General features: G+C 42.8%; 1 protein-coding gene across 1 annotated transcript in view; it reads right to left on the bottom strand.

The window, feature by feature from the left end:
* Nucleotides 1-6: 6 nt before the first annotated feature.
* The window catches only part of LOC109477765 (unconventional myosin-XVI-like), a 29,185-nt gene continuing 1,284 nt past the window's right edge, over nt 7-27,907 (bottom strand). Inside the window, exons 2-31 of the mRNA XM_019779117.1 lie at nt 24,093-24,343; nt 23,191-23,261; nt 22,687-22,830; nt 22,424-22,532; nt 21,878-22,002; nt 21,385-21,510; nt 20,997-21,072; nt 20,375-20,564; nt 19,804-19,948; nt 19,500-19,610; nt 19,248-19,313; nt 18,443-18,679; nt 17,963-18,077; nt 17,523-17,670; nt 16,867-16,975; nt 16,577-16,694; nt 12,085-12,156; nt 10,907-11,042; nt 10,655-10,799; nt 10,227-10,307; nt 5,842-6,012; nt 5,224-5,299; nt 4,622-4,782; nt 4,153-4,224; nt 3,824-3,948; nt 3,365-3,445; nt 2,840-2,942; nt 2,373-2,469; nt 1,368-1,975; nt 7-667 (exon numbers count right to left, since the gene is read on the bottom strand). Of these exons, the coding sequence (XP_019634676.1) occupies nt 53-667; nt 1,368-1,975; nt 2,373-2,469; nt 2,840-2,942; nt 3,365-3,445; nt 3,824-3,948; nt 4,153-4,224; nt 4,622-4,782; nt 5,224-5,299; nt 5,842-6,012; nt 10,227-10,307; nt 10,655-10,799; nt 10,907-11,042; nt 12,085-12,156; nt 16,577-16,694; nt 16,867-16,975; nt 17,523-17,670; nt 17,963-18,077; nt 18,443-18,679; nt 19,248-19,313; nt 19,500-19,610; nt 19,804-19,948; nt 20,375-20,564; nt 20,997-21,072; nt 21,385-21,510; nt 21,878-22,002; nt 22,424-22,532; nt 22,687-22,830; nt 23,191-23,261; nt 24,093-24,321 (4,662 nt within the window). The 5' untranslated portion in view covers nt 24,322-24,343 and the 3' untranslated portion in view covers nt 7-52. The remainder of the gene's footprint in view (nt 668-1,367; nt 1,976-2,372; nt 2,470-2,839; nt 2,943-3,364; nt 3,446-3,823; nt 3,949-4,152; nt 4,225-4,621; nt 4,783-5,223; nt 5,300-5,841; nt 6,013-10,226; nt 10,308-10,654; nt 10,800-10,906; nt 11,043-12,084; nt 12,157-16,576; nt 16,695-16,866; nt 16,976-17,522; nt 17,671-17,962; nt 18,078-18,442; nt 18,680-19,247; nt 19,314-19,499; nt 19,611-19,803; nt 19,949-20,374; nt 20,565-20,996; nt 21,073-21,384; nt 21,511-21,877; nt 22,003-22,423; nt 22,533-22,686; nt 22,831-23,190; nt 23,262-24,092; nt 24,344-27,907) is intronic.

Raw genomic sequence — 27,907 nt, forward strand, 5'->3', positions numbered from 1 at the left:
TGGACATTCTGACAATGACAAGGGACACAGGTCGGCTAGTTTTCCTACTTTGTCAGGTACGTGCGGCGCAGGGCCTGGTGGTGGGGGAGGCACCCCCAGGGGGAGGGGAAGGTAGATTCGACAACTCCGAAGCCGACTGTGCACTTCTGAGAGGGAAGACATGAGGAGGATTCCTTGTTCTTGGAATGTCGGTCATGCGCCACTTTTTCTTGTCAGGCACAGGAGGGGGAAGGGGGGCTGGCTCCTTTGGTGGTGGAGGGATGTTCTGTTCAACAGGGACAACATCAGGTGGCTTGCTCACCACTCTAGGCTTTTGAACCTCAGTAGGAGTCCGAACCTCTTCAGAAGGAATGGTGTATGGAGGTTGGGAGTCACTGGAGGAGCTCCTGGATTTAGTTTCTAATGCATGCTGACTTGTAGAGCTTGACGAAAGAGGTGTATCCACATCGGCTAAGTAAGTGCTGAGGCGAGTTTCAGGACTCCTCTTGGGTGGTGCAGGAGGCTTACTCGATGGTCTGGTCACGTTTCTAGTCCTTGCAGAGTTGTTTTCTTTGTTGATTGTTGAAGCCTGAGGGACTGTAGATAGCCTCTGGTGTGAGTGCTGTTGGTGGATGTGCTGGACATGTTGATGCCACTGCTCTTTCCAGTTCCTCTGTCCTTGCTGTGTCTGTGAGGAAAATAAACAATACAAGCAATTTTTATTTAAGTGACGCTGAAAAAGAGTGGTGGGTGTCTCTCAAAATATCCAAAAGTAATCTTGGTACTAATAATCCAGTAGTAGAGTTTGAATTCTCTATGAGTTAACCTGGATGTCTAACCTTCATTGATGCAAATAAATGCAATGGTGCTTTACAATCCTCTTGTGGCCCTCATAACCATGTTATTCTTAATATCAATGATATCTATTTTTTAAAATTTGTTTTAAATTTAAGACTCACCATTTTCACCATCCCCAAACTGCACTTTGTTTATATTCAGTTTGTTTCCTTCCTTTGTTGGAGTTTATTTCTAAGAAGTATTCTTTTTTCTTTCTATTCTTTAGAGCAAGTTCTTTTTCTCCTTTTTGTTCTATGCATTTCTCCACTCTTTTGTGTTTCATTTTCATATACAGAGGAAGACATGTTTTTATTACATGTACATGTGTATTATCATAATAATATTTTACATATGATAACATATTGTTTTCCCTAAAATCATGTGCTTGACTTGCTGACAAGACACCTGTCATGATTAAGAGTTGACATAGAAAATCAATGAACACAATTCATCATTTATAACCAAAAGGCAATTTTCAGTTCTGGCTCATAGCAGTAGAATGTTATCAAATACAGAACAATTTAAGTAGCTTTATGACTAAAACATTGCACCTTGCTAGCTGTTTTCTGGTTTGGTTGTGTCGTTGTATCTGATGGTGCGATAAACACGTCTTCCGGTGGCTCTGGAAGGGAATTCTCTGCATCTAAGAATTCCTCTGGTGGAGGAGGCAAGTCCATGGAATCTACCAAGTCCATGGAATCCACTGGAGGTGGGGGAGGCATGTAGTCATCCTCAACTGTGTCATCGCTATCGGAGGCTGGAGGAGGGGGTGGGAAATCGGCGGGTTCTCTGGACTTCCCCTTCTGGGGGGGTGGGGGAGAGGAGGGCAGGAGTGACGACAACATTGCCAACGCAATCCTGGGTGTGGGAGGGGGGTACATGGCCCGTATGGACCCTTCTTTGATAATATCTGGGTCTGGCAGTTTGGTATTGTCGACATTTGGGGCAAGGGAGGTTGGGTTTCCTGAATTACGGGCGACGACACTCTGACGGGCACTGCTGCGTAGAGAGTCGATGGAACAGAGCCGAGCAATGTCGTTGTGCACCTGTGAACCATAGTCCTCAACAGACTGGAGGAACTTGGATACGTATTTCTGCTGGGTCTGTTTGGTGCTCTGTAGTGATCTGTAGTCTCTTCTGGCAAGATAACCCCGTCCAACTGCAAAAATGAAACAAAATGGAATAAATTACTGCAAAGTACTGTACAAAAATCAAGCCGGAGAAGAGGCAAAAGGTAAACTTAAATTCCATGGCCTTTTGAGGCTATTGTGGCAGTGGGTTAATCTACTGTATCTAGGGCATGGTATTGGAAGGCAGAGCCCATCCTTTAGAGTCCTTCTACCACCTTTAACTTCCCAGGGATGCTAGACCAAGTCAAACCCACGTTACCTCTCCATCTTCTGTCTGCACACCTACAAAATGTATAGTCACTCAGCCATTCAGAGAAGAAGATTTTTAAATCCGCTTAAAAGATCAAAACAGATTACCATCATGGCTGTGTGCAAAGGGAGCAAAATGTTACCTTGATACAATGGCACAGCACACATGCAACCCACCTTTCTGACAGATGACCACCTTCTCCTGAAGGTTAGCAGTGATAGATGCCAGCTGCTCAGGGTGCCAATACCTCAGAAACACCTTGGTACGACCCAGCTGGGGGGGGGGGGAGTTGGTGAGTTGTAAAGCTCATATTCACAAAAGAACTATATGTTAAACCAGTCTACATTAAAATTGAAAGCTAAAAATTCAAGCCTTACAGTCTGGTCTTACACAGCTTTTGTTTATTACTAAAAAACGGTATGTTATGCCTGAAGGTGGTTTACTACTTACATGAAACAAAAAAAAACATGACAAAGTCTGTTCCCTGTTAACCTCAGTCTGTTTCAAGGGAATGCATGGGCCTGATACACATACCAGTGTGTGTGAACAACGTGTATTCATTCCACATCCTCAATACACATTCACTAACAGGAGCAGGGGCTCAGTATGCATGCATGAGATCTAGTAACATTCCCAGCCTCACCTGATACTGCTGGAGCTTGCAGTACTTCAGCACCTGTTTACACCTGCTGACAGCTGTGTCCTCACTGTCAGGTGCCACTGCACACATGGTCAGGGCAGGATACCTGTGGAAGGTGTGGAACATCATCGATACAAATTACATGATTCTGTTTTCCTGTGTCTACAAATTAAAGCTGTCTAGCTATGTTCAGAAAACCTGGGTATGTGTCTCTGTTTGTTTGTTTAGCTTTGGTTGCATGGTGGGTGGGAGGTGATTTTGACAGTTGATTGGCAGGGAGTTCAAGCATGACGGTGACCCTGTATGCTACGGGAAGTGGGTGGAATGTGGAGGAATTCAGGAAGTGGTGTCATACATGATTACACTACATCGTACAATCCCCCCCTACAGTTCCAATGACATTGATTTATGCATAACAGAAACAGACACCCAAGTTTGAGCATTTAGTCCTAAATACCACAAAGATGCCAAATGTTAACAACGCTGCAATATTATACATAACTATAGAGTTTTAGGAAATATGCATACCTGTCAAGAAAGTCCTGAAAAGGAAGTCTGACAGGAAATCCCAGCTTTCTGATACGCACAGTCTCCAAGACTCCTGTGTATCTGTTGAGATACATTTTAACAAGAAAAAAGTTAGAACCTACTGTTGAAACTAAGTGCTAATGGCTAAGTTATGAAATAACTGCAAGTGAGGACGATTGGATCTTTGGAAATGTACAGCAGAATCTTGCAATATTGCAATTTCTACCTGCAATCTGGAGATTGCAGGTAGCTATTTTGAGCCCTGCATGTATCTGTGATACTACAGTAAATACATCTAAATTTGCAGTGGTTCAATTTATCATCATGGTAAGATAGAGTGGTATCACATGACAAAATGCATATTTTCTGTGTCATGAATTCATGGTGAAGAGGTAACCCTGAAAACTGTGAAAAAGAAATCCCTGTGAAATTTCTGCATTTTTTACAGTATTTACAAACCTGAGCTGAGTGAGGACATAGCCTGGGTCCAGACTGTCAGGCTGCTTGCCTGTGTTAGGCTTGATACAGCGCACAAAGTGGGGCCTGGCTGACGACATCTTGGCTATCAACTCTGATAAGGAGTTCTGGACAAAAACATGAAGAAATCTTATTTCAATATATAATAATAATAATAATACATAAACTTTAGGGACTCATAGAACAGTACTGCACAACTCAATATACACAGTACAACTTAATGCAAGCAAAATGGAAATATATAGGTGAAAAAAAAATCTACTGCAGTTTAGTGGGAAACTGTTAGAGGGCACAACTGAACTGCAGATTACCTTGAAGTGAAAGGCTACCGTGGCTGGCCCCTTTCTTTCACTGCTCAGGGCTGCAGACACTGGACGGTGCATCTGTTGGTAGTAACAAGGAGATGTCAACAAAGTAAAAAAACAACAACATATTTTTCATTCTGTGTTGCCAAAAGCTTGCAGTAAGGCTTCCTAAAACTAGGGGCAAAAGATCAGATAATGTGTTCATTATGAAAATGTGCTCAGAGATACTAGTAATTATTGTGTAACAAGCACTCCAGTCAAGGTATGAATATTGAATTTGATTCCATCCAAGGCAGCCAATCAGGAAGTGACTTGCATATTTTGTGGGTGAAATTAGATACAAGCGCATGGTGCAGTGGACAAAACCTGAAAAGGCTACACAGGGGATAGTCACCATTTGCCTTATGTGAGTAATATAAGTAAATGCAGCCCTCTTGGCTCAGCATTGAAAGGTACAAGGCCCCAAGAGTCGTACCTTTGACTGGTGCACAGAGCTCCTTTTCCTGAAAAAGGAGAAGGGTGTCTGATTGGGCTTGATGACTCGCCTGGACTGCAGCTGGCGCGCGCTGGGCGCGAGGGAACCGGTCCTCGTCATACGACTCTGGAACATCTCACGGACCAACAGGCTGCTGCTCGCTACAGGGGACGGTACACTGTTGGTCAGCAGGGGGATGGATACAAGGGGATGGTACACTCATGCTCAACAAGTGGTCTGTCAAATTAGTATCAAATATTCTATCAAGGGTCTATTTCCCAGAAAGAGGTTGCAATTTGTGTTAAAAGAATGATTTAAAATTATTCTAGTTTTGAGTTAGCGCCATACATTTTTATGTCAAAAGTCAAACTCCTTAATACAGTTTGACTAATTCTACAAAAAATACCTTTAATATGCTCACGGTGATAATGAATACAATGAATAACATGATGAATTAAAATATCACCTGAACAAAAAGCTCCAAACTAGGGTTAAATGGGAAACTAAATAGATTTAGTTGAAATGGAGATGAAGAGGACACTGCAACAACAGTAAAAACCATCTTGAACATTTGAGGATATACAGTATATTGGACAACTTACTCTTTAGAACCAAGAGAACAGAATTGGGAAGGGTGTCTCTGTTCTTTTCCAAGAAACCATTCACGTCATAGGTCACCTTAAATGGGGAAAAAGTCTCAACATAAGAAAGTAAATGCACAAACCACAAGTAAACAAGTTAGCATAACCAACTCATTAGAAAAACGTAAGAAAAATTCTATTGTTGAAGTGGTCAAGACCAAGATTTACATGTAGAACCACTGATCCTTTCAGTATTCACAGGACAAGTTGATAAAAAATGTAAACTTGCAAAATAAAGTCTTGAACATCTTTGAAAGGTAGCTATGCACAAGGATAAAATCATCATGAAATGGTAAAAAGCATGGTTCTGTAAAACTAAAACATTATCATGGCACTAGAAATATACATTGTCATGTACATGTAGAATATGTAAACTTTTGCTCAGTGATACAGAACTTTTTCCTCCCACTTATTCAATAGTCCAGAGAGCATGGCATACCAACATTTGTTTCTAGAGTGAATGTTTTTTCTTTCAAGATGTTAAAAGTTAAGGTTGGCAGAGTGTTTTGTCAGATTGTCTGCACTTGTATACATGGCCCCTAGAGGGTGCTATTTCAGAGCCAAAAGCCTGTTGCCCACCCTGCCAGCATAGTGAGTGATGGAGAAGCTGGCCCCTGCGTCCCTGGGGACGATGTAGATGTGTGGTGCCGTCTGTCCTGCCGTGCGGTGCAGTTTGGTGGCCAGGGAGAAGTCAGTAGCCTTGGGGAAGTGGCTCTCCTCATCTAACACTGACAGGATACCTGTTGGCTTCTAGAGTACATGTAGTTTGGGAAGGAAAAAAATAATTCAACTTCAAAGAGATTCCAAGGGAACATAGTCAACAAGACATAAAGGCCTTCGGATTTCTGGGAAGTATTTTGCATTTTTGTGACCTTCAAGTTGACCAAACTCTATATAGGAACTGTGGAGGGGATTGTATGATGTAACTCAATCTGGTATTACTAGTACGTCATCATACAATATACATCACTTCCTGAATTCCTCCACATACCACCATTTAATCAAACCTGACACATGCTATGTCACCTTCAGGTATTACCTCCTATGAATTAACTGTCAAAATCATCTCCCAACCACTATGCAACCAAAGCTTTAGACAAACCCACAACTCAGCCACCAAAACAACACTTCTGTACCCTGCAGTAAAACAATTATCTAACCAACTGTTCACACAAACAAAAAAGAAAAAGGTTCTTGTGTAAAATGATAACAGCTTTGTCAATTCAAGCCCACATCAATTTCCTTCAACACAGTATGAAGCAAGCATCACCAAACTCCAGGCAACACCGCAAACTCAGAAGGAAAAATTTCAGATACCCATCGCTTAACCACGACAGTGTCCTCATCCCATGTCTGCAAAAGGAAAGTATTAAAAAAATTTGAATAATTACAGAATTCAATGTTTTGTTGATGATGATGATGATGATGATGATTGGTTTATTAAAGATGAAGCACAATCTGACATGGCAGTCAACAGACTGAATTACGCCAGACTTTACAGTAGTTTTAAAATCAGTTAAATTGATAAAATCACAGCTTAAAATATAACACATTATAAATATTTACGGTTCGTTCCACCATTGTCATACATAAATACATAAAATCTGTTACAATATTTAAAAAACGTCTACAGTCCATTCAGTAACTTTGTCATTGCAGGGATTGCACTATTTATGTATCGTTTAGTCCCTGTTGGTTGTTGGTAGCGTGTCGAGTTGCGGAGATGCCTGCCATGTAGCTGTCCGCGGGTAGGGGGCAGCCATGCGGAGAAGCGAGGCGATCTTTCCACCTTCAAGGCAAAGTCTGTGCACAGTTTTTGTCTGCGGGCTGATAAGCGCTGAAGTCCGAGATGCTGGAGGGCTTCAGTGTACGTGGTGAATTGTCGACCCATCATCATTCTGCAGGCCCTTCTCTGCACCCGCTCCAGGGCGGCCGACTGTTTGTGGGTTAGTGCTGAGGCCCAACATGGAGCGGCGTATTCCAGTAACGGTCTTATGTAGCCGCAGTAGATAGTGTTCAGGTCTGCAACCGGTACTCCTGAACGGCGTAGCCTGCTGATAACAACCAGTCTTTTACTACTTTTAGACACCATGTCTTCCACCTGGTCGTCCCATTTCAGATCGGAGCGTATGTGGAGCCCCAGCAACCTTGTCTTCGACGTAGTGTCCAGAGTCTGCCCTGCGAGAGTCAGCACAGGTGGTTGCAGGGGGGTTCGCACAAAGGAGAAATGCATGGCCTTACATTTCTTAGGGTTTAACAACATGTTGTTTTCAGCAGTCCAGGTATCAAGGTTATTGAGGTCAGACTGGAGTGATGTTGGTGTAGTGATTCGCCTGATCTCTCCCAGGTTGTAGTCGTCAACATATTTCCAGTACGAGTTCTCAGACACTGGTCTGGCGTCATTTATAAGTGTGAGAAACAGGAGTGGCCCCATCAAGGTGCCCTGGGCTATACCGCACGTCAGGTTTTCCCATTGAGATAACACTCCCTGATACCGAACACATTGTCTGCGGTTAGAGACAAAACTACATACCCACGGAATGAGGGACGGTCTTGCTCCGAGATTAATGAGCTTGGTGATAGCAGTTTTGTGACAGACCCTGTCGAATGCTTTGGAAAAATCCGTGAGGATCAGGGTACTTACAGTAGACTTGTTCTCAGCTCCTGCGTAAAAGTAGTTCAGCAAGTCAACGAGGCAGTGAGTTGTGGAACATGCCTTCATATTCCCAAATTGTTTGGGATCAACGTGAGGTAGGATATCAGACATGATCCAAGTTGAAATGAAGCTTTCGCATATTTTAGCAAGTTGTGGAGTAAGTGAAACGGGGCGTACCCTGTCGAGGTCTGCTGGTAGTTCCTTTGGTACTGGGACGACAATGGCTTCTTTCCATTGCGCTGGTACTTTTCCCTCTTGGAGTGATGAGTTCAGAATGTCCGTCATTGGCGTCGACAGCTCGAAAGCGAATTCCTTTATGAGTTTTGGCGATATGTTGTCTGGTCCTGGGGCTTTGGAGACTTTGATACGCCTAAGTCGATAGTACATGTCCCATATGCTTACTCGCGGAGGTGGAGTAGCAGGTAAGTATGACGGTAAGTCACCACGATCCAGTGGGCTGAGTGCCTGGCAGATGGCTGACAAATGTTTGTTCACTGCGTCTGCTGTACCTGCCCTGTCGTGCAGCTCTACACCCGGTACGTGGATCGTTGTAGAAGGAGCAGACCAATTTGCCACGCGTCGGATGGACTTGTGCCATTCTGATGGGTGAGTCTTCTTCATGTGCTCGATGTGGTCCTTGTAGTATGTTTTCTTTCCTCGGAGAATGTCTCTGGCTATCTTGTTCCGAAGGAACCTGTAGAGCGTCCATTGGCCGTGACTGTGCGCTCTCTGTCTCTTGTGGATCAGATTCTTAAGTGCAGCAGTAAACCACGGCTTGTCCTTGTGGTGCAGTCTGGCTTTCTTTTGTGGAAAGAACTTGTCTATTGCTTCGTGAAGAGTGCGGTAGAAGGCTGTTGTCTTGCCGTCTACAGTGGTTTCATCGAGCACTTCCTCCCAGTTGTGTGTTGTAATCCAACGCCCGAATGCGCGAAGACTAGAGTCCGGCATGGGGCGCACAAGCACGTCCTTGGTCTTATTCGGCGTCTTCGGGCGGACCTTTGGTTGCCACCAAACTGCATTGTGGTCACTGTTTCCGATAGGGTTAGTCACAACAGGAACATTGTAGTAGGATTTCAGGTTGGTTATCACAACATCTAACGTTGCTTCACCGCGGGTTGGAGAGTTGACTACCTGCTGGAGTCGGTGGGCTAGGAGGAGAGGCTTGTAATCCAGTCGGTTGTAGTCTCCCGCAAATACCAACCCTACATCAGGGTACAGTGTTCTCAGCATGTCAGTTGTTGTGACTAGATGTTCTATCAGGAGGTCTTGATGTTTAGAGTTTGGTGGTATATATGTAGCACAGATCACGATAGACGATACCTGACGCGGAAGTCGTGTAGGCCTAACCCGGACCCATACACATTCGAGATCCGGTGGCACGGTGACTTGGGGAATTGCTCTGGCCTGTATGTCTTCCCGAATGTACACAGCAACTCCGCCTCCACGTCGATCTGTTCTACTGGTGGAGAACAGGGAGTAGCCTTCAACATTCAGGACCTCGGATGTCATTCGCGTCGAAAACCAAGTCTCAGTGACAATCGCTAAGTCCACTCTCAGCTGACGGATTGTAAGTTCAAACTCGTCGAGCTTGTTGAATAGCGAACGGGCGTTACACATGTATACGGACGGGAAGTTTTGTGTGCGTTCTGCTTGTTTTTTGTGTTCTACCGGTACTCTAATAAGATTCCTGTTTATTTCCGGTTGTTGTTGTTTACCACCTTTCGGCTCGTGAGGTATGTGCGCTTCGCCGGCAGATTTGCATAATAGGGAAATACCTTGAGTTGAAGACGGCGGTCTATTTCCTATTACAGTCTGAATTTGGCGAATACGATTTCTGCCTCCTTTACTCCCTCTTGGTCTAGAAGAGAATCTGAGTAGTCCAGAAGTCTTCAACAGGGACCTTTGCTGTGGTAGAAGGGGCCTGGCTGCAGCACGGCAGGCACGCAGGAATCCGGAGGAGTACTTCAGGACTGACGCCATTGTTAGTAGGCCCGGTCGCAGAGACGTCGTCGTGCAAAAACCACAGTAACTTGACTATTACGGCAGAATTTGAGGTACTAGTAATCCCCGCGACTTCAGCAACGTATCGGACAAGCATACATACATCGATGACTTCACACTAACAGTCAAACGGACTAAAATACAAGTTGAAGGAGGAGCGATAAAATACTGTGGCTGCCCCTAAAAGCGCCACCTGTCGATCATTGATCATTTGTTCTCGATGTCTAAATATATACTAGTGCACTTGTACTACATATAGTATACGTTTCTATGTGGGACACATAAATATAAGAAGTAGGTTTCCTACCTGCAGAAAGAGGTCCACGGTTGGTTGGTTGTCTGCAAAGCGTACCAACTCCATAGTAACCCCTTCTGTCTGGTACGCTTCCTGTAAGATATTGGGAACTGTAAGAATCTAATAAAGTCATAATTAACATATGAATGAATGAACAAACAACCTTTATTGTACATTTATACTCCTACAAGCTAAGTACAAGTCATAGTATTAAAGCAGTATACTTAGTGATATAAGAGTGTCTACTGGTACATGGTTTATCTGGCTGCAATAATATTTCCTTGCTATCTAATTATTGAAAACCAGGAAACTTATCTTGTACACAATCAAAAGGATATTTCTCTCTCTCAAGCTCTGGGAAAAAATGTCAAAACCTATAGGTATCATCTTACAAAAAAGAGAAACAAACCTTGATTTGTTTTTTATTTAACCTAACATACCTGCTCCTGTTGAAAGACATGTTTGTTGAAGAAGTTCTGGAGTTGTTCGTTGGCTAAGTTGATGCACAGCTGTTCAAAACTGTTCCTGGAGAAATCCTCAAAGCCAAAGATGTCCAGAACCCCAACCTCCAGGGTGTCTTCAGGGCTGGAAGTGTACAAATTGTACCAGGTGGTTATACAAATGGTTTACTTCAAAAGATGCAAAACATTGTCACAAATGGCCAGAATGGATGAATTGCAGTGGGAAATTACCTATCTTCCAGAGGTTGCAGTAGGTGGTTGATACCATTGACCACCCAGCCAAATAGCCTGGCATACAAGGCTTTGGCCAGGGCATCTCTGCAGTCTCCTGCATGGTACACGTCCCTCTGACGTCTGATAGCCTCGCCTGGAATATATCATTGAGAACAAAACATGAAAACACGTTTTAATAATTACCTTCGCCAAGAAGGTTATGTTTTCAGTAGCGTTTGTCTGTGTGTGGGTGTGTTTGTGTGTGTGTGGTTTAGCAAGATAACTCGAGAAGCAGTGGATGGATTGGAATGAAACTTGGTAGGTGGGTGGGACTTCATGAGACCTAGAAATGATTAGATTTTGGGCCCCCTGGCGGCTTTCCTAGGTACTGCAGCTGAACTTCCGGTTTTGATATCTCATGTTCTGGACATGCTAGGGTCACGAATTTTGGTTGGTAGATAGCTCTTGGGGTAGGGAAGAAGTGACATGAGTTTGGGTCCCCTAGCGCCTTGTTCTGGAACTGCAGGAGCATTTGTTGAAAAAATTTGAAGGACGATAACTCAAGAACCGGTTGACGTATTGTCGTGATTTTTGGTATGTAGGTAGTTGAAGTGATGCTTGACATAATCAGATGGCAATTATGCAAATCAGGAGCTAATTTGCATAATTAATGAGGAAATTCTATAAATCTGATTTGTTCGATAATAGAACTATGAAACAGTTGTGACATCTACTTGAGAACGAGAAAAACATCTGAGGATATAGATTATGTAAATGAGGACCTAATTTGCATAATTAATGGAAAATTCTTATAATTCCATAGTTGTAACTGCTGCACCCCGAATTTCATACTTGCCACATTTGGAAGTTAAGTGAAGGTGAACATTAATAAACATAATTTGTTCAAATCATGACCTCATTTGCATAATTTATGAGGAAGTGCTATAATAGCCTTTTTGTTATGATAAGGCTGTCATTGGGTGGAGAATATGATCAACTGATATAATCTATGCAAATGAGGCTCTTATTTACAAAATCAATGATTAAAATTGTAGAATTCGTCACCCGCAAGGGTTAACATCTTTTGGCGAAGGTATGAGATCGTGGAACTCTTGTTATTCTTGTAATGGCATTTATCAGGATATGTACATAGGTAAACAATACATTAAGTATTTTGTGAAAATGCAAACATGTACCTCTGGTAACTGTGATCTCTGATGTGAGGGCAGAGTCCAGTTCTTCTGAAGGCACTTGGATCATCTCCGAAACTGAACAAAAAGCAAGCGGAACTCAATAATGCTGAACTTTACAAGTGCTGTACAGAAAAAAATGTCATAAAATTGAGGATTAGGCAAATTGTACTTACCATGAAGGATAATCCCAATTATACCTCACACGAACTATTTGGGTATATCATTTACCTTATGCAGTATTTCCTATGCTTATCGCTAGGTGGCGCACGTGTACAAAGCTCTAATCGCAAAGCATCACGGGATATCATGACGTAATGACATTGTTCGCCGCCATTTGACGACGTGCGAGAAAGAGTCTGTGCTGTTCACCATGGGTGGGCATTTTCAGCTACTTGGGAGCTGAAGAACAGCAAGGGTGGGAAGATATACCCAAATAGTTCGTGTGAGGTATAATTGGGATTATCCTTCATGGTAAGTACAATTTGCCTAATCCTCAATTATACCTGCACACTCCCTATTTGGGTATATCATTTACCTTATGCAGACTTCAGAGCCGTGGACAGCACAGCCTGGCCAAACGTGTGTTGGTTGTTGTCCCTCCTGTAGTACTTCAGGAAGGTAGACTCTCGTGACCAGTCCGCTGCATTCATGATGCTATGTAGAGACACCCCAGCAGCTGTAGCAGCTGAAGTGGATGCTCCTCGAGTGGAATGAGCTGAGAAAGTTGCTGTGTCAACACCTACCGTGCCTAACACTGACTTAACCCACCTGGCCAGGGTCGCAGAACCAACTGGCCTGTGTGGTCTGCTGAACGATATGAACAACTTCTGCTCCCCCCCCCTTCTTTCCGAAGGGAAGAAGTCCGCCTTAGATATTCTTTCAGGTATGTGAAGGCACACAAGCGCCTGTCCTGCGGGAAGGCCGCCCAAAAACACTTTCTGGCAGGTTTCCCTGGTCTAGAAGTTTCAGCAGGGTAGGAATTGTCCAAGAAAACCCCGTTTCTACATTTTTTTTTTTTTTTTTTGAATCTCAAGTCAAGAGCCGCTAAAAGTCTGACCCCTGTCGGCTGACACCAATGTCGCTAGTGTTACCAACTTATGAAACAGCTGTTTCAAACTAAGACTATTAGCTTGGCAACAATGCAGAAGGTACTCTAGGACCCGACTGACGTCCCATGTTGAAACATATTTTGGACAAGGAGGACGTTTGTGAAACAGACCTCTCATCAGTTTGGACACTAGAGGGTGACTACCCACATTACAATGGTCTACTGGTAAGTGTACAGACGAGATCGCAGAACGAGCCACCCCAATTGACATACAATGTATAGCAGTTGTTCTGTCGGAACATCCATTCAAGATATTCTACTACGCTCTCTATAGAGCCGCAAACTGGATCAATCTTCCTTCTATCACACCAGCTGGCCCACTGAGCCCATGCTGACTGATACTGTCTAGAAGTGCTTTCTCTCCAAGCCGAGAGGATGAGGTCTGAAGCCCCTGCCGAAAGGCCCCGACCTGCAACTGTCGCCTGATCTTGGCCACGCGGCAAGCATCAGATCTGGCAACAGCGGATGGGGTCTCCTGTTGTGCGGCAGGACAGCAGATCCCAGTTCTGTGGCAGGAGAACCGGACTCTCGAACAACATGTTCAACACCTTGGGGTACCAAGTCTGAGACTCCCAAACTGGAGGTATCAAAATCACTATTGCTACGTCTGACTGGACTTTCCTCAGTACCTTGAACACTAGGCTGAAGCGGGGAAAGGCATGCGCTAGCCCCAGGTTGCCTCAGTGAATGTTTAGGCCATCCACCGACATGGCCTCTGGTTCTGGGCGCCAAGAGACATACTCCTTCAGCTGAGCGTTCATACGAGAAGCAAACAGATCTACTGTCAATGCATTGCCTGTCCAATTGTTCAATGACAGGAAAACTGAGCGGTTCAGTTGCCACTCTACCTTGTCCAGAAAAAACCCGCGAACACCTGTCCGCTAGGGTGTTTGTCAATCCGGGAACGTGAGTTGCAGACAACGTCAGGCCTCTTTCCAGGGCCCACGACCACATCTCCAGGGCCAAGGCTGCCAAATCTGGCGACCTTGTTCCCCCCACGTGATTCACATATGCAACGGCTGTTGCGTTGTCCAGCCTTAGCAGATCATGCTGAGTATCTGCGCTCACAAAGCTTCTTAGCGCCAGGGAGGCCGCTTTCAATTCTAGTCAGTTGGTCACAGTGCATGCGCGCTTCTGTTTGCGACCAGCGCCCGCCTGCCTCCTGACCATAACAATGCGCGCCCCATCCTTCCAGTGAGGCATCCGTGCAAATTGTGAGGTTTGACGGAACAAAGACTTTACTTCGCGCACATGACCGATCCACCACTGTAGATCTTTTACTGCATCTGGGGTTAGACTGACTAAAGAGACAAAATTCTCTCGGCTTCTTTATGTCGAAAATTGAGAAGCTGTTGCAGAGCCCGGAAAAGTAAGGGCCTTGGAAGAATGGCTTGCTTGGCAGACTCTAACAGCCCCACCACGCTGGCTAGCTGTCTGATTCCTATCACCTCCTGTTCTAGAAGTGATAGGCAAGAACTCACTACCTTGTCTAACTTGTCTTCGGTTAGGTAAATTGTCAAAGTACGAGAATCGAGAACAAGGCCTAGGAAAATCGCTACCTGAGACGGTACCAACCGCGACTTCTCCAGGTTGAGAACAAACCGAGTTGCTCTAGAAGCTCTCTGCTCATAGCAATGTGCTCTAAGCATCGTTCCCTCGACCTTGCAATGATCGGTAAGTCGTCTAAGAAACTACTACTAGTAATCCAGGGGTCTCCCCAAGCAATGAAACAAGGGCGCTGCGCCTCTCAAAAAATTTTCAAATGTAGGGTCTTCTCTTCGTACTTTTGCTTGTGTTAGCTTGGCTAATTCGTGAAATTTTGCTGATTTGGGGGCCAAGCGGCGTCACTATGCCCATCGGTATTGTCTGACAAAAGTTGTAAAAAGGCGCTATTTGAATAACAATAGTCCACTTTGCTACACAAAATCAATGTGTTTGGTAAAATGTTGACACCCTGCTGGCATTTGAAAATCCTATTTTCATGTAAACAACGCTAATTTCTCCATGAAATACAGCCCAAACAGTCAGAGAATAGATTTTTAGGGGCTAGTATATGGCGATCGTAACGTGGAAAATCCCCTTTCAAAATTCGGCAACATGGAAGAAAAATAACTCACGAAAATCTTCCCTTCAAATGAGGAATTAGTGCTCCAACAAATTAAACATATAGAGAAGAACATTTCTTCTTTGTTGTGACCTTGTATTCAATCCATCCTCTAAACCCGATGCTGTTTGCAAAGCGATAGAATCGTCTTTGGTGTTTTTTGGGATCAGCTTCCTCTACTATGACTCAGTATAGACGTGAAATGTGTGGCAAGGACATGAAACAAGATATGAAACATGTCTTCAAGACCGATTTTGCCCACCGGTTCCTCCAAATACTTATTTGAAGTTATTATCGTAGGGATTATCAAACGACAAGGAGTTACCTTCGTCAGAGTCAGAAAAAGGTGATTTTTATCCTTCCTCCGAACACTCTTCCACTTCAGAACCTGGATGCTCTCGCCGGAACCGACTACACCGGCTCGGCTGGTCGACCGCTACCGCCCCGTCAACGTCCCGAGGTTGACGGGATGAACTGGACGCCTGAGGAAGTCCCAAGCTGGAACTGATCCACTGAAGAAAAGAGGCAGCGTCGAATCCAGGCGGGAAGGGTGTTTCTGATGGAGGTGGGGGTGGAGGAGACTTTTCCCCACCAAGCTTCGGCATGGTCGGGGAGCCCAACTCCTCCGAGTCCGGAGGAAATTTAGGCCGGGGCGGCGGCAGCTCCGCGCCGTCTCCTTCCTTGACCGATGTTCCCGGTGCCAACGCCGATGGGGCATTTCGCTCCCAAGCGGCGGATGTTCCCGGTGCCAACGCCGATGGGGCATTTCGCTCCCAAGCGGCGGAATGAGGTTGGAGTTCTTCTCTTTTTCCTCCGAACCTCCAGCTGTAGGAGCGGGGACTTTTCGTTCACCCGACTCCTCTTCCTCCTGTCCGGAGGCATGTGCAGGCACGCCTGTATAATTTTTCCACTAGCGTTGGGAAACAGGCCGCTTCTCTTGCCGTTACGACCCGTCTGGTCCTCCGAAAGGCTACCTGAATCGCCCTCGTGGGCAGAAGACTTCGTTTTATCCTTCTTTTTGGGCCTAACGCCGAAAGAAAATAAGGAGTAGGGAAACGAACGTGCACCCCTCTGCGAAGGCACAAGGAAAATGGCGGCGAACAATGTCATTACGTCATGATATCCCGTGATGCTTTGCGATTAGAGCTTTGTACACGTGCGCCACCTAGCGATAAGCATAGGAAATACTGCATAAGGTAAATGATATACCCAAATAGGGAGTGTGCAGGTATAATCGCACCTTCATGAAAATAATACAAGAAAAAAAAGGCAAGGCCCCCTACCCTTGTTGAGGACCTCCATGTTGATGATCTGAGCGACATCATTGTTAGCAGAGGGGATAAACTGGATGTCTCCGATGTGCAGGACAGCAGACAGACAGGTCAGTAAGTTGTCCTCATCCTAAACAAGAAACCACAGATTTCAGACTTCCAGGAGGTATTCTGAGTTTTCATGACAATCAAGTTCATAGGCAAGTGATTTGAGTTTTTGTGAATGTATTAGAACTGTGAATGGGACTGTATAATGTAATTCAAATTTTCCCATATTATAGCAGAAATAGTGTCCAACTTACATCTTTGTTGAAGCCGACTGTCTGCAGACTTTGTCTGAACTTGTCCATTCTGTCCTTGGCACTCTGGGTCATCATGGTCCGAAGGTCAAACCCACTTCTGTTCAAGTATCTACAGGGGGGAGGGGGGCACAGTTCTGTGTTAGTTCTTTGTGTATCTGAGACATCATTTGTGCAACTTTATCATTCACTCACTCACTCACTCACTCACTCACTCACTCACTCACTCACTCACTCACTCACTCACTCACTCACTCACTCACTCACTCACTCACTCACTCACTCAAAGTCCGCATGCTCCTAGGAGTGTAGCGCCCCGGCAAACTGTCCTCCAAGCACTTCTGTTAGCAACAAAGTGTATGCAGTGTGAAATTGTAGAAATCTTGCTTCCAAAAGAAGAAATTACGGACTTCTGGGAAGTATTTTGGGTTTTTGTGACCTTCAAGTTCACCAATTTAATGTGCCTAACCTTTTGACCTCTGCCCATCATTCTTCCCACCCACATGCTGTAAACCTACTCAGTCAAAAAAAAAACCCCAGAGACATGAACCCACAGCTCTACCACCCAAAACAATACTTTTGTACCCAGAACTAAAAATTCCATATTGTTATAACACAGAGTTGCACTGGTGCTTCCTAGAGTGCTCCCTAGTTCCCACCTGTGGTACTGCGGGCCCTGCAGCCCATACAAGTTGTACTCATCTGGAGACAGTCCAGCGAACATCAGGTAGAAGATGTGGAAGTTCTTCTCTCCAGGGTTCTGGTACACCACACGGGACTTCTCCAACAGATAGTGGGAAATCCCAGCTAAAATAGAGAGAGATTCATTCAAGTTCTGTACTAACTGTGACAAGTTTGTGAAGTAAATCTAGAAAAGTATGTTTAAAGGAGCACTCAAGTCAAGAGAAGAGTGCTAGTTTCCAATAGACACAATTCATCAATGAATACAGAATCAGGTAATGCTTTGCAGTATTCCTTTTGACTGTGCAACTTGCCAATTGTTGAAAAGATATCAAAGAACATATTATAACATTAGGAAATTATCAATCACATTGTATTCAGCCATTGGTTTACCAGTTATGCAAACAAACAAACAAACCTCCCAGTACTCTGCCCTCCCTACTGAAGATGAGCTCCAGGTACTTGGCAAAGCGGCTGGAGTTGTCGTTCATGGTGGTTTGGGCATTCCCAAAAGCCTCCAGCAAAGGGTTGGCCTGAAGGGTGAGGAACACGTTATAAAAATGTACTAAAATAATGCAAAAATTAATAACTGTATGGCATTGGAGAGACAGGAAAGTATTAGTTTAAAACTGTAAAAGTGTTTGTAACTGCAAAGGACTTGAATGCTTGAATATTACTGAGTGTACATGTATAAAATACAAAATACAAATACAAAATACTGTAAATCGTGAAATGTTTCCAGTGGTGTCAGAGTTTTTGTGGGGACCTCTTACCATGAACGTGACCGTTGTAGTGTACTACAGATAATGCTTCAATTTTGAAACTTCAAACGCTGCAAAATTTTCTTTTTCCTCACATCACGAAATGAAACCACTGCAAAAAAATGACTTAACAGTACCTCTTCTATTTTCTGGTTGAGTCTGCCCTCCTCACAGTCTGCCAGCCGTAGGAACTGGTTCACCATGTACTTGGCTGACTCCGTCTTCCCAGCACCACTCTCTCCACTGATCACACAGCATTGTGGGAGTTTCTCCATACTTTTATTAACCAGACTGTGGTAAATGGCATCTGCTGTTCCGTATATGTGAGGGGGCAGGCTGTTTCTTGCAACAATGTTTTTGTACAAGGTTGAAGCCTGAAATAAGAGGAGAAAAACTTTGATAAATATATATATCAAGTTGGTCACTTAGTCAACGATTGATTATACTAATCATGTATCAATTTTGCTTTTGAAATATAAAAAATTGGAGATGTTATGGAGATATGGGAAGTGTTTTGAGTACTAGTATCCATGAATGTATGGTATTGTATTGTTAGTATTGTATTATCATGGGGAAATACATGATTCAATAACATCAATGTATGGAATTTTATTTCATAGGATTGTGTGACACAATCATTTAATCCAGTATACATGTACACCATAATCTATAACCCTGTCAATCAACTGAAACCAAATCTTTGCCACCTCACTTCTAATCCTAACTGCTAATGACAAGATGTATACAGACTCCCAGTGAACCAGAGCCATAATTGCAAAGACTGTTACCCATGCAAACATGAGTTCCACATTAACCAATCCCTGTCCTTGGTGCTGAAATACTGTTTTGGTGCATTCCTAGCCTCAGTATTAAAATGAATGGGTAGGTCAGCTAAGAAAACTACACAGGAAATGGACTAAGTTAGGAAGTAGCTGTACTTACTGGCAAAGAATAGATCTGCAACTCTTTAAAAGGGTTTATTGCAACAAGGATGTCTCCGATATATGTCTGTGGACAAAAAAGCATTCAAATTACATGTAGAACAACATTACTTTGGAACCAAAACATACAAACCCTCAACAAGCCCCATCCAAAACAATATTTTTGTCCGAGAAGTAAATATTGATAAAAATTAGTGGATTCCACTAAAGACATTATAGGAAGATTTGGAGACAAAGGATAAGTTCTACTCACATAAATCTGCTGTCGTTTGTATCTCTTGTGCATCTCCTTCAGCAGAATGTCTTCTGTTAGATCAGGCAGGGTGGCCAGGTCGTCTGTGGGACTCACCAAGGGCAGGATGGCCTATACAAGTTGATACAAACATGGGAGGCAGGATTGTAAACATACAGTGATACACTGAGTGGATCATACATGATGTACATCTGATAACGGATCATGAGGTTCACCAAAAATTATGGTAAGTTCCTTCCTTGTGTTGGAACAAAGCTAACACTCTACAACTATGAAAAGGTCTGCTAAGGTTTCATAGAAGCACCTTGTCAAACGTGATGTTCCTCCTGACAGCCTGGTCCCCCTGTACAGGACTGCCCCCCTCCCCCTTTGTCAGCTGCAGCCCCTGCAGTAGAGTCTGGGCCTCCCCTAACTTGTCCTCCTTGGAGATTGACAGGTGTCTGGGACGACTGGGGAAACATAATCACCATGGTTACTGAACTTTAACACTAATGTTTCCAAATTCTAGTATATGTAGTGTCAGTACCATGAAAGTACTTCCTACATATGAATATATATATACATGTATGTACATTACTTAACTAACTTCTTCAAGCTTCAAACAAGAATTCGGAGACTTCAGACTTCCGGGATGTATACAATCCTCGGAATTCTGCTGGATCCTAGACAGATTATTCACCCCATTTCCTCTGTCTGACCTTTTTACCTGTCATTATAGCTCTGGCTGTCAATTCTCCCAAACCACATGCTGCCAACCTACTCTGTCTGAACAAACAGATACACAAACCCACAGCTTAGCCACCCCAAACAATACTTCCAATTAGAAATTCAACCTGCAAAAAGATGGTGCATGACAGCAAAAATGACAATCTCACATAATCTTGCTGTTGATTCTGACTAGAGGTCCGCTGATGTCTTCTTTTTCTTTCCTCAGCTGCTCGAAGCTCTTGACTTCATCCAGAAACTCGAAGGCCTTGGCTACAATGTCCTGCTCAGTGGGAGACTCCTTAAAATCCTGCTCTGCCTTTCTTAGAACCTCCTCGATTCTCTCAGTGGCTGCTAGATCTGAACACAGTTAAAAAGGTGTTTAGGGTTGACTTATAACTTAAAAGTTTTGTGCCCCAGCTTTGTGCCCTTGGGAAAGGCATTTTCCTCACTCCATTAAGGTGAAAATGAGTACCTAGCTTTAGTTGAAGGGACAACTTCTTAGACGGGAAGGAAAGTTGGAGGTCCTGTGTTTAGGAAGAGCTACACCTCGAGCACGTTACAGACCCCCTAACACTTACATTGTATTGAAAAGAGTAGGGGTCCTTCCTGGTGTGAGGGAATCAAACCTTACACTCTAGTCTAATGCAGATTTTATTCACCAGTTTTGTACTTACTGTGCACCTAAACAGCAAAGTCATAGTCTTTTGAGACTGACTGATAGTGCACCTAAAAGAGTTTTTTTTTCAAGTTACGGAAAAGAAACAATGTGTACATATAGAGAAATCTTACCGGCAGGTTTAGCACCGTTGTAAGTCTGTGTGTGAGGGTTAGCATCAGCCTTCAGCAGCTGTTTCACCACTTTAAGCTGGATTAAAGGATTAAAATTCTAATTAAACTAAAGTCAATTATCCTTTCACTGTCTCTAGTTCATTACATTGACCTGAAACAGTTACTGTACCATACAAATAACAAATACAGAAAGATCATTTTGAAATGTTACTTCATATGTGAAGTTTAATTTTCATGGTCTTCTCAGTGACTTTACTTTCACGGCCTTCAATTAAAATTCATGACACTTTGATAACAGAATTGTTTCAACCACGAATCAAATACATGGTGAAAACCCCCCTTTCCATCACCACAAAAGTTTCATGATTTCCAGTGGAACTGTCCTCACATGTCCGTATCTGGCCGCGGCGTGCAGTGCCGTCCACCCGTCCTCGTCCACAGTGTCCACTCTACAGCCGTTCTCCAGCAGGACCTTCACCACATCACTGTAACCATTGGCACTGGCTATGTGCAGCTGGATGGACCACAAACAACATGGTTATATGTTCAGAATGGTCACAGAATTTTCTGAAATCACTAGCTACTTGCAGTTCTTAATAGAGGAATGCTTAAGTCTAGATAAGGATGTTATTTTCCAATATAGATCACTTATCAAGGAATATAGAATCGATCAAGGAATATAGAATCAGCCAGTGATGTGTGTTAGGTGACGGACAGTCACCAAAACGTTTTCTGACTAAAACACTTGGTTGTGAAAAAAGGGTCACTTTATTCAGTGACTAATACCAATCTGATGAAACACAGAAGAGCTGTGAATGAATAAGATAACGAGTGAGTGAGTGAGTGAGTGAGTGAGTGAGTGAGTGAGTGAGTGAACTGACCAGAGTAGCTCCGAAGCCGTTGGGTACATCGAGCTGCTCCCGTTGTTTGATGAGCCCCTGTACGTCTGTGAGCATGGCCTGCATGCTGCGCTGTCTGATCTGACTCAGGGCTGACTCTGACAGGCCTGGACAAGGACAGATACATGTACAACATGGAACCAGCTTCTGTCTTTCCGTCATCTGACAGAATTTTGCTGCTCATGACGGACAACAATTGTCATCTTTGATGAACAAATACCGCCGTATATACAAAATGTAAATATGGAAAGAGATGTCATTTGACTAAGCTTTAGTCTAGTCTACTAGCAAAATTTCCCCCCCCCCCCCAGAATGCAGGAAATGCATTTCAAAATTTTCCTTGTGTGGCCTTTTATACCCAAGTATGTGCTGTTCCAAATGCACCAGTGTAGAACTATTATGCTTAAAAGTGGTTTATACAATCATGTACAACAATGTAGGTTATTCAATTCAGATTCAAGTACAACTTACTATATTATATATAATACAGCATGCCTAAATTCCGAGAATAAGGTGAAGAACCATTACCTTTCTGTTGCATGTGGTTGTGTAGGATCTGCCTGACCTCTGACCCTACAGGGGCGTGGTCCAGGGCAAAGTTACCGTCTATGTCCATCACTGACGAGTCAGCACCGTGCTGAAAGTCAGGGTCAACAACAAGTTAGAGATTTCAGTCATCCAGGACATGTTTTCGTGACCTTCAAGTATATACTGTTTCTTGTTATTGAAAGATACACATTGTTGAATCTGTGATCTACCCTCATGTACAAGCTAAAGCTGGTCTTCCTCACCATGAGTAAAAGATGGACGATTTCAGGACAGTCGTAGGCACAGGCCATGTGCAGCGGTGTCCAGAGGTCATTGTCCAGTGTGTTGACACCTGCACCTTTCTGTACCAGGATCTCAGCAGTCGATACGTTGTTGTCCTTACAGCACTGGAGGGGAAAAGTCAGTTTTAACAAGAAATCAGAGATTACATTTTTCCTGGTGAGTACTTTGGGTTTATGTGACACAAGGTCACCCATTTCCTGTGTATGATCATTGGACCTGTCATTCTGCCTGTCAATCTTCCCCACCCATGTACTGTCAACCTATAGCTACTGTGTCCAAACAGACTCACAAACCAGCCACCCAGAAAAATAATTTCATTTCATAACAGAAGTTTGGCTTCAAATCTTATTACTTTCAAGATTGCCAGTGTCAAAAGAAGATGACTAATGCTGGTGCTACATGTAGTTTTCTGTTGATATCAAAGGATCATTGTAAGGTGGTTTGAGTAATGTGCTAAGTCTTACCTGATGAAGTAAGGTGACCCCAGTTGACCCCGCTGTGTTAGGGTCCACACCACTGTCCAGTAGCTTTAGAACTGGGACAAGATATCAGTAATTTCAGACATCTGGGAAGTACATTGTATACAATCATCTGCTTCCTGAATTCCCCCATGTCAACCACCATATTCCTGCTGGCTCACCATATTCCTGAGACCTTCATGTTTACTCCATTTCCACTTCCTGACCTTTGGCTTCCTATCATTCTGGCTGTCAATCTTCCCCATCCATGTGCTATCAACCTACTCTGTATTGGACATACAGATACATAAACCCATAGCTCTGCCACCCAAAGCTACTTGCCTGTATACTTCTGTACTATACCCGGAAGTAACTTAACATATCTTACAAAACTTAATACTGGACACATGTATATCGTACAAGATGTCTTTGAATGTACAGAATTGAGTATGCAGATGAGTTGTATGTGTTATAATACCATGTAGTATGCTGTCAACACTTCCATGACATTGTGTAGAGTGTTAACATGTAGCAGCTGTTTCTGGTAGTTCTTTCCAAACCTTTGGTGACAAAGCTGACACCCAGATGTCCAGTTAAGGTTGCATTATGAAACTAAATGGGCTTAAAGTTGTATTATGTGACATTAAGTCATATTACATGATCCTTTTTTTTTTGGCAAACCAGAAAAAAATGAAGCAGGAAAATCTGAGAACCTTGAAATGATAGCATTTATGATTTCTGTCCCTCATCTTACCTTCAATGTCGTCAAACCTGTCCACTGCTTCCTTAAGACTTTCTGCACAATTCTTTTTTTTTTGCAAACCAGAAACATTAATGAAGCAGGCAAATTTGACATGGTATGGTCTTACAATAAATAGAGTGTTTGTAATTTTTGTCCCTCATCTTACCTTCAATATCATCAAACCTGGCCACTGCTTCCTGTAAGACTGTTTCCTTCCCAAACTCCACCTGTGTTCTCCTCCTGTTCTCTCTCCTCTGTCTGCGAGCCGTGGTCTTAGCTCCGCCTGACTTCTCCCACTCCAGGTATGCCCGGATCTGGTCCTGTCGTATCCGCCGCACCAGGCGCCGACGCTGCTCCAACGGCAGCTGCTCCAACACCGATTGGTCGATCTCCATACTGTCGTTGTTGGGTGCAAGCCTGTAAAGTAAAGCCGCAGGCATTTCTAACATGTTCTCGATGTTTGTGCACCCATCAAGGTGAACCACCTTTACATGTACACAGTACCGGTACACTGTCTCCAGCTTTAAATTTTTTTGCTGGGGAAGGGGGTTAGCAAGGGTGCTACAAGCTATTCACAATTTAAGCTCATCAGAAAGAGCTCGCTGAAAGGAACAAAATGCTTTTTGTTATGTTGTATGGCCAAGGTATTTGCAACTGAAGTTTTGAAAATTGGCATTTTCGGACACACTACTTTTATCGTTTTTTGTTGTGTTAGACACAGTAATGATGCATGCTAAACCCAGGTTCTCTCCATAAAACCTAATATATAAACCCTTAGACTCTTAGGAAGGATTTCCACAAAGCTTCATCCTACAGTAAATTATGAAACTTTTGCTGTTTATTTTCTCAGTTCTTACGGTGACGAGGTACTGTAAAATGAAGACACCACAAATTCTTTTACGTATTTACTATTTGAACTGCAAATTTAAAAACATGAAAAAGAATGAAGGTCTTCCTTTTCCTCCTACAAAATATGGCAAACATCTCATGCACAACTTACAGTATTGTTTCAAATCATCTGATCCTTGCAAAACACTAGGGCCAGTGCAGCTGGATCAGTATACATGTGTCAAACAAGCACACACCATTCTGTTGACCCTACCAGGGTTAGAACCAACAGGAAACTCCATGTTTTACATTTCACAAGTACTAGTCAAGTACTCACTGGTATCTGCAACCAGCTCTGGGATGAATCTGAAGCCTGTGACAGTGTGAGCTACAGCTTACATAATACTAATAGAGATAATGTATGTATATGTAGGTCAGGCTTACACACTAGGCTACTGTAAACTGTGTGAAAATTTTCCGGTGGCTTTATTTCACAGTAAGTTGGAAAAGAGAGGCTTTCACTGTGTTTTGGAATTTGCTGTTGAAATAATTCAAAGTAATGTCGTAACACAACAACATTTTCCTGCCAATCCTGGTGACATGAAATTATGGTGGAAAAGAAAGGCCACCTGTAAAAAATAAAACCACAGTGACTGTGAAAGTTTTATGTTTTAAAGTAGATTATTTTCAGTTGAAGTTTTTATACTGAATAATTTAAAGGGCAAAGGAAGATAAATGTATTTGACAACATGCTTAATCCATTTAATCCGTAAATGATATGTGAAAGCAAAACATTCACGAATAGAATTCATCAAAACCCAAAACATTAAAGGTTAAATTCTAATCATGGTACTGTACACATTGCATCAGGAAAATGTAGTATATCTCTCATTGTTATGAGTTTGTCTTTTTGATTGTAGTTATTTCACAGTTGTATTTTGTATACTTAATGCGACAGCACATTGTAAAGGTCATAGGCGCAGCCAATTAAGATTGGGTCTGCCTACAGACAGAGAAAGAAGTGTACGGTAATATAGCATATCAATCATTCAATGGAAACAGTTTAGTCAAAGTGACACGCAGACAATATACAGTGCCTTTAAAATTGAAGTTAAATCAATACAACAATGGGACAGGCTACCACAGGTCTGTCACACGACATTTATAAATAGCCAGATAGCCCTATTTGCTCAAATGCAATCAATGTTGATGTTGACTCTGGACATTTTCCAAGGTCCAACAATGCACAGGAAATCAAAGATTTCTTTCGTTACCAGTTTCATAGCAATCTCTTAGCTTGTTATAAGCTCAAAGTCCATATTTGGGTGTTTTAAGATTAAGTGCCATACCTCAAGTACTACTAAGGATAATTCATGTCTCAATTGTTTTTATTTAAAAATTTATCAATTATCTAAAAAGATACTTTTTATATTAAACTTAAGACAATTTACCTAATATTTACAAGAAAGTTTACTATATACAAATATTTTTAACCATTATGTGACAGATGGTTGCCATTTGTTAAGTTGTACTTACCAGGTCACTTCTGACCTCTTAGGAATTAAAGGGACAGTCTCAAGGGTTACAATCTGTCAGACAAACAAAATCAAATTTGTACAGGGCTCAGGTCCAATGCCCCTACCCCTTTCTCCGACTAAACAAAAACGCAAGTTCTACTGCAGTACCAAGGAGAGCCAACAGGAGACCTACATTTGACCTTGACCTTTGTCATCCCACAACCTACCCACATACCAAACGTCATCAAAATGCATCCAGACTTCAAATATGCTGACCACAAACAAATATGTGGAAACACAAATGAGACATACAAAGACCTTTTTTTTTTCAAGTAAACCTCGTGGAGGTAACAATATTTAATACTACATGTACTATCTGTATCTGTACAGATAGTACTACATGTACATTTTAGAATATGTACTTCCGAACCTGAAACTAATATACTGTAAACCTGTACTACATCTGGCATGGTACTTTTGCACCTCTTGTCAACATTTCCTACTATCAGTAATCCCCGTGGATCTGCTTGGTAACAGTTGCTGTCAGTATTTGATCCCTGGGTGCTGAACTTTCCAGATGTTTGACAGGACAAGCTTCAGGACCCGCTGTTTGTGTTGAACACACGCCCACCCTAGCCTACCCCAACTTCCTGCTCTATGTGGTTTATAGAGTCTGTAAGTCTAACATTTGGACATGTGAAGCATTTAGGGTACTGTACATGTAGTAGTCATTCAATGAAACAGAAATACACTTCATGAAGCAAGTTTGGACAACTGTAATTTCCAGCACAAAGAATTAGGACCCAAGTTTTTGAAGCACTTCTTGACTCCTGTCTTTGTCCAGGAATGTGCAACTCGATGCTTGTAAATGTCACATTACAGTTCAAACCAGAATGTCTTCTAACAGCTAAGAATTACTCTGTATACTTGATGATATGATAATACAACACAAAACTATTTTTAAGTACTTTAGATAAGACCTGATTTGGAACCTGCACAATAACACATATAATACCTTTGAAATATTCAGAGCACGTCCAGTCTTGATATGGCTTAAGGCCATAATTCTGAATGGGCGTTAGTTGAAAACAATGTAAATGTACTCCAGGCGGAAGCTATAGAACTAAAATGCATTTCTAGGTTGATGTTATTCTTCTGTGCTGTTGCCAAGTACATGGTTTATACAACAAACTTTTGGACCACCTGTTTTTTTTTCATTCTTGGCAACTTGAAAATCATGTTTATACGCAATGACCTGGGTAGCAAGGTGGTCTATTATTGACTTTAAAGTTAAACTAAAGGTTCAGAGTTCAAATCCCTGGTAGGCTCCAATGCTGTGTCCTTGGGAAAGGCACTTACAGTAACACCTAGCTAATTTCCTCACTTGAATCAGGTAAAAATTAGTACCTAGCTTCATTTAGGGACGTCCTCTCCAAAACGACGGTAACCTGGAGGTCCTGTGTTTGAGGAAAGCCTCACTTCAAGCATGTTATTATTTTGGCTAAAGTCAAGATCCCACCACACTTGAAAAGAGAAGGGGTCCTCTGACATGCCATTCCCAAAATTGTGTGTGTTTCAAACCTTACAGACTAGTCTTATGCAGCTTGTACTTACTATTGTACAAAATTGGTGTGAC

The sequence above is a fragment of the Branchiostoma belcheri genome, unplaced genomic scaffold, assembly GCF_001625305.1.
Source record: "Branchiostoma belcheri isolate BF01 breed outbred unplaced genomic scaffold, Haploidv18h27 scaffold41, whole genome shotgun sequence".
Taxonomy (NCBI): domain Eukaryota; kingdom Metazoa; phylum Chordata; class Leptocardii; order Amphioxiformes; family Branchiostomatidae; genus Branchiostoma; species Branchiostoma belcheri.